This window comes from Anarhichas minor, unplaced genomic scaffold, assembly GCF_050575085.1.
Source record: "Anarhichas minor isolate MPS153535 unplaced genomic scaffold, ASM5057508v1 ptg000074l, whole genome shotgun sequence".
In the NCBI taxonomy this organism is placed as follows: domain Eukaryota; kingdom Metazoa; phylum Chordata; class Actinopteri; order Perciformes; family Anarhichadidae; genus Anarhichas; species Anarhichas minor.
Window position 1 is genome coordinate 1,143,895 of NW_027466520.1, and position 11,977 is coordinate 1,155,871.

The window sequence follows — 11,977 nt, forward strand, 5'->3', positions numbered from 1 at the left end:
TGTGCTGAACATGATCATATCATTGCATTGTTCCACCCTCGCACCAACCCTCAGTCAGAGCTGGATCTTAGCTCCCTGCTAATGTTGTTTTGGCATCGTGCAAGTGTCAAAGGACGAACACGTCTACTGGTTTTAGCTCTTTAGATACAAAATCATGCATACTTCTCATTTTTGCTGAACAGATGTTGGGGAGGCTGCCAAGCCCTGATTCATTCGTGCATGTGTGCGACTGTTTGTGTACGTGTGCACGCTTTCAAATGTCAGTGAAACCACATCTTCTACACGGCCCTTTGAGGTTTAGTTGTAATGCATTTTTTGTGTTTTTGTGCGCTTGTTTTCTGCTGTCGCTGAGAGTGAGGACAGTTGTTTGTGGAGGAAAGGAAAGGAGATGTAGCTTTGGTGTCGTGGTGAAAGTTATGATTGTCGTGTCAGAGAGAAAAAATATCGAGAAGTGTGGAATGCAACTATATTACGATGGTTTTGGTGTTTTGTTTTTTAGTTGTTGTTTATTCTATGGATCTGTAAAATAACACCAAAGTGAATCTCCACAGAACATTTTCGTTGCCCTTTTTTGCATAAATAAGTTAGTATGAAGGTAGTTTTAACTGTTGCTGCCCTCATTGTCTCAACAATGCATTCTCTTCTGTTGCAGATGGATGACCATGCTGCCGCCAAAGAGCTGTGACGTCGCCTTGAAGCTGTGGACGTTGGTGGACGGTGTGTTTTCTTAACTTGGAGTTGTGCAACCTTTCTACTAGACCTGTTTGACCTACTTTAACTGCTGTTGTCTGCCAGTTAATACCATAAGAGACCACCTACCCATCTTTAAAAGAAGTAATGGACACTCTTTGCCAAGACTCCATTCTGGAGTGCCAGATCTGCTTTAACTACTACAGCCCCCGCCGGCGGCCCAAACTGCTGGATTGCCGTCACACGTGCTGCTCGGTGTGTTTGACCCAGATGCGCAGCAGCCAGAAGGAGATTCGTTGTCCCTGGTGCCGCAGCGTCACTAAGCTCCCGCCGGGCCTGTCCGTCTCCCAGCTCCCGGACGACCCGGACATCATCACCGTCATCGCCATCCCTCACGCCTCCGAGCACACGCCGGTCTTCATCCGCCTGCCCAGCAACGGCTGCTACATGCTGCCGCTGCCCCTCTCCAAGGAGCGGGCGCTGGGCCTCCCCGGGGAGCTTGGATGTCGTTTCTTGCCTGGCGGCCAGCAGAAGGGGTTGACCGTGGTGACCATGCCCGAGCATCAGCCTCTGGGCCTGGCCATGAGTCTGGAGGGGATGGGGATGGGGCTGGAGGTAGGCGAGGGCGAGAGGAGAGTTAATGGCCCGGTGGGGGGAGGAGGAGGGAAGGGCTCCACGTGGTCTGGCGTGTGCACGGTGATCCTGGTGGCGTGCGTGCTGCTCTTCCTCCTGGGCATCGTGCTGCACAACATGTCCTGCATCTCCAAACGCTTCACTGTCATCTCCTGCGGCTGAGGGCGGGGGGGAGGCTGCTCGGACTTCCGCGGACCCCCCCCTGGAATTCCCCTAAGAGCCCCGCCTCTCCTCAAAGACGGGACTCTGCTGAGGAGAGGGGACGAAACTCACCATGGGCATCCAAGGAAACTACAGAGCAACCTAAGAAGATTGGAGATGAAGAAGAAGAGGGCAGGGAGAAGATCCATGTACAGTCTGCCATTGTGTCCCATTTCCTTTTATTTGGGAGACTGAAATTAAGATGGAAATAAAGATGCAAACCTTCACTTTCCTCTTTCCCGCCCTGAAACTCCCGCCCTTTTCCTGTCCTTCCTTTTTCTCCGAAAGAACACTTTGGGAATTACACCAGAAAAGTGCGTTTGCCCAGCTGATATGTTGTTTTTTTGCCCAGCTGATCCGTCTGAATCATTGGGGGAACTCTGTTCAGAACAAACTGTTGCTCCGTGTAGTTAGTAAAAGGATCATATCACAGGCCTCATCTAAAAACACGGGTAGTGAGTTACTTTATTAAGGCAGAGCAGTTTGAATTCGTGCTGAAACGATTAAGCAATGAAAAGATGACAAAAAAAATTAACTTGTTTTACTGCTTCTTTCCTGTAAACTCTACATCATTGGGTTTTGGACTAACAGTTGGGCAACACAACTAATTTGAAGACGTCACTTGGGCTCTCAAACCTTGGGATGGTCACTGTGTTCTGAAAATATAAATCCTTACTAAATGAAAATTTGAAGAAATAACTGATTAACTGGTCGTGAAAATGATCGCTTTCTGTCCTGTTTTGAATATAGTGGGAAAACTAGGTGCAGCCTTCTGGTAGGACGCTAGCTGCCAAAGATTTATCAAAGGCTATCTGAAACAAAAGAATGGTTCAAAATACTGTATTTAGCATTTAAGACATCTTAAAAGGAATAGTTTGATATTTTGGGAAATACACTTATTCGCATTCTGTCCGAGAATTAGACAAGAAGATCGGTACCACTCTCAGACGCTCTAGAACCAGGAGGCCGTTAGCTTAGCTTAGCTTAGCTTAGCTTAGGTGTATCTTACATTTTTACAAGATAAAACATGTTACAGTAATTTGTGAGCTTTAGCTGTATTTTGTAAGTATGTTTTTTTAACTTGGAAGAGAGCCGGGCTAACTATTTCCCCCTGCTCCCAGTCTTTAGGCTAAGCTAATCTAAGCTAATCGCCTCCTAGCGATAGCTCTGTATTAGTACTGATATCCTGGCGAGAAAGCACAATGTCAAACTATTTCTTTAAATATATAGAATTAAATTGGAGATGGAAGACGACACTCTTGTTCTTTCTTCTTTGTTTCTCTTTGGCGGTATGTTTTCCCACGATCTCTCATCGATTATGGTTCACTGCCCGTCTACTTTTTTAACCCCCGACCTGCAGACCTCCATCGTCCTCCAAAGACGGACTCTCCAGCTTTGACCAGCCCCCCCCCCCCCCCCCCCCCACACACGCACACACCGTCGACACCCTTCATCTTCATGAGTAATGGGTCATTAACGGGTCAGGAGTGGGCGGATGCTGCAGGGTTCCAGTTAATGACGACCGTATCGATTGATCTGCTTTTGAATATCTCTTGCATCCGCAGAGATGGATGCTTCTCTTCTTTCTTTTCTTCTTCACTTTTCTATGTTGAGGCAAGCAAGTCGTCTGTTTACTGTACCGTTGATGCAATGGAGTGTACAGTGCACACAAACAGGGTGAACTCTTTTGTACTCGTCATGTACAGAATGATTGTAATTTTATTTGTCTTATTTTCTAATAACTTTCTTTTGTTGACATGTTTGACCCGGTTAGTATTAAGATGTGAGATGAGGCTCTCAGAGATGGCATGACACAATATAAAGAAAGAAAGTGATTGGTCATTATTTGGTATTAATAAGTATATAAAGAATTATATACTTAATACCAAAATGCTATGTATAAATACGTTCTGTATATCCACTTGTTTGCTCACAAACTTCCTAGATTTATTTAATGTATCACTGAAGATTTTTCTATAAAACGACTTTTTATTATTATTTTAAAATCTATTTTTATTTCCCATATCAGCATGAATTTACTTTAAAAAAGAGCAGAACTTGTACTTCATCATTTTTTAGATTTTGCATCTCATATCAGCACGACTTCACCGCCTTCCACCAAACAAACGTCTGAGATTTCTTCGGACATTTAAATCAGACTTTAAATAAAAGAACAAGAAGAAGAGCAGAACATTTGGCAGCTTCAGGCTTCACATTCTGTTGTGAAAGCGTTCGGGGCTACGATAGGACGACTGCTTGATGTGCAGATGCAGTGAGAGTTAAGTTCAGCTGAACCGGTTCACGTGGGACGTATACTTGCCGGTTGCAGCTCCTGCTGTTGCTATGAGACTGTGCTGAACGTCCCCTTTTGAAGCGCTGCGCCGCTTAGCTGCAAGTTGAAATATTTTTAGCTCCGAGCACTCGGGCGCTCTGCGGACTCTAAAAAAAAAACCAAAACTTGTTCATTTCTCAGCACTTGAAGTTGAAGCGTTTTTTTCTGGCTTCACCCGATATAACTCCCAGTTTAAACAAAGAACAAAGTGCATGAACCCTTCTTCATGAGATCTTGATGAAGACTACGTGACCTCTTTTAATAAGGCGTTCTTTATACTTGGTTTATACATTCTAAATTATTACTTAATGCTTTATAAATCTGTATTAATCCATTCATAGGATGTGTTCGGCTGGTGAAGCTCTAAATCTTAAAGTGACAGTGGACTACCCCGTCTGTCAGTGTGTTATTACTGATCTATTAAGCAACAATAACTTTTCTAAATTTCCTAAAACGAGAGTTTTTGATGCTCAAAACACTAAAAATGTACATTAACAATTTACAGTTAATAGCAACATCTGGCTCCAGACAAAATGTCCCCGTTTCCTCTGATAGATTTCAGCTGTTCACTGTGGTTTTTATGGAGAAACTGTTTCCAGAAAGAGTTGTTGCTTTTAGCATTTGTCTCAGGTATACACAGGTATCTCAAAACCTGGGAGGATTAAACCAGCTAGAACCCACAGAGACAAAGAGCCTCAATATCGGCTGTTCACAAGATGTCTCCATCAACCTGCTTTCACAGCGGTCGACCCTCAAATCACTGGGTCACTGCCACGTCACCAATTTAATTTAAAACGTGAAAGAAAAGTGCAGGGATTTAGGAGTTAAATGTAAGACGGCACGCTGAAATAGCTCGTTAAATTGGAGATTTCTTGCTGGAAAATACAAACAGAAGCCAGTATCAACAGCAGTAACGTGCTCACCGGGTTCACTCCAGTCATGATAAATGAGCCTGTCTTCAGTGCTTTCCGTCTGCCAATCCATCATGAACGAGGCTCATGCACGTGATGGTGTTGTTTCACCCTCATAGACTGCTGATATATGAGATTATTGATCTCAAATCAAGGATGTACACGTTTGGCTTTTGGCTTCATTCTTATATTTTCCTTGTTAAATTAAATGATTAAAGAACACAAAGGAAAAGATCTTTCACATAAAGTTCTGCTCTTGTCATATAATTCAACCTCTTCTCATGACATTTTCCTTTTCATTTCTGAGTCTCCTTCCTGTGATTCATCTTTTTTTTGCTCCTCTTCAAATCTGTCAAATCAATTCTTTTTTTTACAGAAACCTAAAGACGACTGAAGAAGCGTAGAGAAGGAAAGGAGGCTTGTCATTTCTGTGCCCGTTGTGTTTGTAAAAAACAATGCCGTGAAGTCCCTGTTGTAGTTTCCTGTTTGTGTCGGGTCGGATCGACGGCTCACGACGCAAACAGACGCTGTTTTTGGTGAACTATTAAAGCAAACGCTCTGAATCTGAACAAGGACTCCATCATTGTTATTCTGGCCCGTTATGGATCTTTTTCAGCTTCAACATAAACGTCCATTTGTAGAGAAATACTTGCACTCCACTATAAGATAAAAACAACTTTATTTATTGAAGTATATATTTCACGGCCGAGTGAACTCGGTGGAAAGCAGGCTCTCTTTGTTTACCCTCAGGAATCTCTTTTCCCCTCAAATATTTATTGATGTAGTGTCGGGGAGGTAATTAACGCTCTCCGGGGACCAATTGCAGCCGACTTTGCGGCAGCGAAACGCCTCGATAGCTCACGGGCAGCAGTGGCAGCACACTCATCACGGACCGCACCGCCACAGCCATCTCTATCCACTCTTTAACGACGCCTCCTTTATTTTAATGACCACAGAATAGGGTTTTATTTCAAGTGCATCAATCAGCAAAGTGTGGACTTGAATCATGAATCCAACATTTATTATTTTCTTTTTCGTGGACGTTGCTTATTACTTGATTTCTTGCTCTGATGCTTATAGTGGCTTGATTGGGATCAAAGTTCTGTGTATTAATCAAGGACACATGTGAATATTAATGATATTTAACTTGTTTTAGGTCTCAACCTTGTCCACACTAATGGACAAAACTATATTTCACCACAACAGCATTTAGTAGCTTTTGACGCTATTACACAATGGAGCGGTGTAAAAGCTCAGATTGAAATGTCATTGATGACCATTTAACACAAGACAGGAAGTCATAGACTGTATATAAGAAGTGGAGGTAGTCACCGTGACGTCATTCATTGGTTTGTGGACTGGCGTTTTGAAGCCTCGACTTTGTCGTTTTGTCCGCTGCCATCTTGGCTTTTTTTTTGCAACCAATAAACGTAAGGGACCATATTTGGACAGCAGAGGAGTGTTGTAGAGAAGCCGTATACGTCTCTGGTAGCGGCAACGACCCGTCAATCACACTAGCCCCGCCCTAAAGCATCCCCTGCTTTATGGTCTGTCCGACTCTAAATGGACCATAATGTACAAAATGAACATCATTCTGTATTGAAGAAGACTTGAAACTAGAGATTGAGACCATAAACTCATGTTTACAATGTTTACTGAGGTAATAAATCAAGAGAGAAGTAGAGTCATTTTCTCATAGACTTCTATACAACCAGAGGAGTCGCCCCCTGGTGGACATTAGAGAGAATGCAGCTTTAACACACTTCCAGATTGGCTTCACTTTTCAGAACCGGAGGTTGTTTCTGTTTTTGCGATTAACTACTGTTTGTCTCTGTTGCTGTCAGTTTTCTGGATGTGAATAATTAGACTTTACTTGTGCACAGAGACAGAATATAATGTGGTATTTCAGTGACTCTACATAAACTCATCCCACGCAACAAAAACACTTTCGAAAACTTCAAATTTCCATATCGTTTTCATTTGCTCTAAATCAGAATTCAGGCAGCCAACAAACTAAAGTGTTATAGATGTAAGTAAACTCTCCTGCAGCTTGTTTGTCTCCAGTATACTTTTAACAGCCCCCCCACATCCGATAAGTTGAAAGATTTAAACTGACTGATCATCTGCATGTTTTATTCAAGTCAGGAAGTCAGAAATTCCCACAGCATTAAACGTTTGTCAGAGGAACTGCTTTCTCGTCTCACCGTATAATGCGAGCGCTCTGGAGGATGTATCGTCTGTTCATGGCAATAGCTCCGGAGACCGTCGTCTGTTTAAGTCTAGCAGCAGATGAGACTTCTTTTCCTCACGCTGGAATAATGAAAGAAAAAGGTTCCTATTTGTAGGAGGCAGTGTTGGGTGACAGTGTGCAACAGAGTGAATAAAAGCAATATCATATATTTTTTTTCAGCGAACACTCCTACAGTATGTCAGGCAGCCGAAAAAAAACTTAAATATGTCAAAGGACTAGAGGACAAAGTTCACGAAGAGGGAGGACTCTGACCTGGAACCTTATTTTACAAGACATGCAGAGGATGAAGTGCAAAATTCTCATTTCGGAGGAGACGGAGACTGGGAAACGTTTAAGGCACTGAAGTTACAGTTGAGAGCCGGTGATAGAAAGTATTATTACTTAAGTACTGCTCTTAAGTACACATTTGAGGTACTACTTTATACATTTACTCCACTACATTTTGGAAGCAAATATTGTGTTTTTTAATCCACTCCTTTTATCTGACAACATTATTTATATATTTTCTGAGGGGCATGTTTTATCTACCATAGGTGCATCCAGGATGAACAAAGCGAGCCGGTGTATTTATTCGTATATTTAATCTCTGCTGGATTTAATGTTGATCACATCCAACGATATTGAAATCCGCCTCATTGTCCGAATTAAAATCACATGGAAGCTTATTCAGCGAGAATATTATCCTTGTATGAGCTCTCATTCCTGCTTCCAGGACCCGAGATGATCAAACTAATTGAAATATGACAGCCAAAGAAAATGACCCTCACTTAGCCGGAAAATTGAGCGTACAGACGGGGAGGAAAACCAGCTCTGTTCCTTGTGCGATTGTTCCTTTGATGCAGGTTAATTAGTGTGTGTGTGTGTGTGTGTGTGCACAGTAACTGATGGCTGGTGGGTTTTTTAGGATGCAAATCACCTCATTAGCATTTTGAGGACATTACTAATCAATCCCACGCTCATGAAATACAGACGCTGATCCTTTCCTGGAGGCCAAAACCTTTCTGAGGGTGTTATTTGAGAACGGTTTACATTTCTTAACCTTGTGCCCGAAAAATCGTTTTTAAAACACTTTAAAGTGGAGACAAAACAGTTTAGATAGACACTGAATTTAATGTTCTTAATTTGAAAGCAGTCTCTGGAGAATTAAACCTCAAGGTTACTTTATCACGGAGATTTTAACTCCCACCAATAGTTTAGTTAAATGGTAATTTAAATGGCCTGAGCAAAATAAATCAACACGTTTCCTTCCAAAGTGAATTAAAATGCCGCCCACTAAGACATGAGGGTAAGAACATGCTCTCATTTTATGACCTCTGCTTGCTTGCACAATTTCTTAATATTTTAATGATAGAAAATGTGTTTTAATATATTGACCCATGGCACTCAGACTTTTAAGAACTGGATGTGAAGCAGTAACATTTTCGAACAAATCACTTAAATTGCTTTAATTATTCACTGCGCTACTAATTGGTACTGATCCTTGAAAACATGAAGAATAATATGGTAATATGAATTATCGTAGGTTTATTTTACTTCACTTGAAGAGAAGATAAACGACAGACAAACCAAGTAATCTCAAAAGGGCTGGGAGTGGGGAAGGAGCAAAAAGACCAGCTGACTATCAGGAGCTTATAAAGTCAGACCAGGTGAGCTGAATTCTGCCCGACGACACATCAACTCCAGGTTCCTGCAGGATGAAGAGTCCTGCTCACATTAAAGGTGCAATGTGTAAGATGACCTCATGCTCCGAACAAATAGGGGGCAGCATTCCACCTCCTCAATTTCCATTTCCTAGCCAGGTGATCTAAAGTATTTATGATGTTTTGATGCATTAAACTAAAAAACAACAACCTGGTTTCCCAGTAACGGGGTCAAGGACCAAATTCTCTGTGCACTTCTGCATGAATATATAAAAGCGCCTGTCATGCGTTTGAGATAAACCCCGATATCCATCTGGTGTTACTTCGGCTCAGGAAACAACGCTCATCACGTCGCTCCTGCTTCTAAATTTCCTGCACGTCCCGCCCGTGTTGGAGGCACGCGGCACGTTCCAATCAACAGCGGACCTTTTCTCCGCTCAGACATGTTCTCACTGTGGCCTTTGCCGTGAGCAGGGCAGATGGCCAAAACAGATCCGGAACCGCTTCCAATGTTTTTTCAGCGCGTCCAACTTCCCACTCGACGGACCCACAGCAAAACAAAAAAACAAGTGTGAGAAGTTTATTGTTTTCCGATGCTGCTAACTGCACAATAGAATTCATGAGCGCGCACGAAGGTTCGAGAGGGAACCGAGAGGTCATCGGGGGGGGGGGGGGGAATAGTAGATTTGTATGGCTGTGCGGGGGCTCCCATGTGCTTGTCTCATTTTCTTCACAGAGGATGCCCACGAGGTAACGATGGGGTATAAACAACAGATGGTACGCTTTATCTTTGAACTTAAGTATTGTTTGCTTCAAGTCCAGCCAAGAACCAGGCTGCCTCCCCCTCCCCCGCCCCCCCGAGCTCCAGGACCTGAAGTGGGTACATGCAGTCATCTCCCTATCCCCTCCCTCCTGCTTCACTCCTGGAAATCCCTCTCTGACGCCGACTAATACCCTGATCCCTGATTCCCTCGTGCAATTACACTTGAAGGACTTAATCACACCGGTTAACACTCGCCGCTTCTTCTGCCCCAGGATTGTTTTTTTACCTCTCGGATTGACTCCCTGGCTCCGACTTAATTACTGATTTAATAGACATGTTTTTTTTTTCGTTTTCCCTCCTCATCCGTCTCTCCGAGCCCGTCGGTGTCTTCTTATCGTCGAGGAGGGGTGTCGAGAATCACAGGGATACCCGTTAAGAGAAGGTTTAATCAGCAGTGCAGACAGCTGGGAGTGTTGCTTGCATTAGAAATGGCCTTTTTGTTGGAGAGTTCTCCGTCAGTCCTTCTCAGGGATTGCTGGTGTGATGAAGATGGAGATGGGGAGGGAGAAGACAAGATGGATTTCAGAGTGTGTCGTGTGTGTGTTTTTCTTCAGGCTCCCATTTAACCCGTCACTTCAGCTTTCCCACTGCTGGGCCTCCTTATGTAACATTTAACATTCCCTTCTTACCGCAGCACTGTCTCCGTTTAGAAGGACAAAAAGTGACGACAATTATTCAGTGATTTTAACATTTGATTAATCCTTTTGAAGCGCTTTAGCAAATACAAATGCTCCGATGTGACACATCTTAGCTCCATCTTCAAGGACAAAATAGCAAATCTCTCTCATTTTTAGATAAACAATGAATGAAATCAAACTATTCATCCTCTGGGGAACATGAATGTATCTACTAAATTTCATAACAATCCGTCCAATAGTTATTTAGATATTTCAGTCTGGACCAAATTGCTGTGCTGCTATTGTGGCTAAAAGCATAGATAATGGATGACAATAAGAACAATAACAACAATTTCAGTGTGCATGTGTACACACACACACACACACACACACACACACACACACACACATTTCTTGGAGTCTCTCCACGAGGCTCTTTTGATCTACAAACCACAGAGGAGCTGAGTGGCTTGTTTCAGTCTGACCTTTGTGGTCGGGAGAGGGGAACCATTAATTGGCGTCAGTCTTTGTGACGGACCGCTCGTCCTTCATCGCTTCGATACTACGTCAATGCAGACGACAACAATGGAAGTAAACAGACCTGTAAGCGGTTTGGAGGATCAGACTCATGCACTCCCTGACGCTTTTCATCATCAAGTGGTTCGGCCAAATTCGATCCAGTGATGTTTATTCATAGGTTGTGTTCTACAAAAGGAGACAAAATAGATTTAAAAGCAGCGACAGAAGAAAAGTAAAGAATTGAGATTTGTAATCCATAACGGTGAACTCTTTGTTATCCTCGTTCTTATATGAGTACGTAATCTTTATTGTCACAAGGTTATGCAACCATCAGCAGAAGGATAATGTAAATTTACTCTTTTACTGCATTTAAAAGGTTCGTCAGAGCGTCCTTGAACACACCACGAATGATTGCAAACTATGGCTCCCTATCAGTGTGGCACATCCATGAAGATGTCTTAGTCCTAATGCAGAAACAATTTTATTTATTTAATGTATGTTAGGATATGTACCTGCATGAGTTTATCTGTTGTACTGTTGGCCGGTCTGGACTAAAATCTCTCAACAACTACTTGATCAATTGGTATGAAATTTTTCTCTGACATTCATGTTCCCCAGAGGATGAATCCTACTGATTTCGGTTGATCCTCTGACTGTTCCCCGAGCGCCACCTTGAGTTTGACATATGTGCATATGTACAAAACGACAGTATATTTTCATTTGGCTCGACCTCCGCTGACACAGGTTTCTTGTTTTTCTTGATCTATATTTTGAAGCTGCAGCAGCTTAACTCTCCAAATTGAAGTGCCCACTTATTTCGTCGTGGCTATTTTCCTCCTCAGCCCATCAAATGGCAGGTGACCCCCCCCCCCCCCCGCTGCACCGGTAATCGCTCAAATCGCTGCTCCTCCACTCTGACCTGAACGGCCCTCCGACGAATCCACTCGTCCTCTAACCAGACGTCCCACTGGGCACCACATCTCAGCCATCTTTCTCCCTTTTTATTGAGCCAGTGTTCAAATCTGTTGATGGAGAGACACAATCACCTGTTGCTCTTAACAACAGTTCATTTATTTCCCTCCTGCATCTTATCCACTCATCTCTGCACTACAGATAGCCTCAAAAAGGTTCCACATCCAATTTGTTCCTCCTCCTCTCCTCTGAATTCAGCAGAAGCTTGCGTACGCCGCGTGGACAACATTGAACCTCACTGGTCCCAAGAGGGTCTTTAAATGTATTTTTTCTACCGGAAAAACATTTCATGCTCAATTTGGTGGTTCCTTTAATTAGATTTGTGGCACAGATTATTTTCCCGTCAGCGGTGACAGGGCTGTGAAACGAGCCGAGGATCAATGCCGTT

The 11,977-nt window shown here is 43.0% G+C and overlaps 1 protein-coding gene across 2 annotated transcripts; it reads left to right on the forward strand.

Annotated features, from left to right (window-relative positions):
• Positions 1 to 837: 837 nt before the first annotated feature.
• rnf152 (ring finger protein 152) lies at positions 838 to 1,485 on the forward strand. Of its 2 annotated transcripts, XM_076080196.1 has the most exons (2): positions 838 to 1,236; positions 1,306 to 1,485. In XM_076080196.1, the coding sequence occupies exons 1-2, from the start codon at positions 838 to 840 to the stop codon at positions 1,483 to 1,485; spliced, it is 579 nt and encodes a 192-aa protein (XP_075936311.1). The 2 variants fall into 2 exon arrangements, with proteins under 2 accessions (XP_075936311.1, XP_075936310.1); XM_076080195.1 differs by having other exon boundaries at positions 838 to 1,485.
• Positions 1,486 to 11,977: the final 10,492 nt, after the last annotated feature.

Bases quoted from the DNA above. Each gene is read 5' to 3' on its own strand.
- rnf152 (XM_076080195.1), top strand. From the start codon at position 838: ATGGACACTCTTTGCCAAGACTCCATTCTGGAGTGCCAGATCTGCTTT.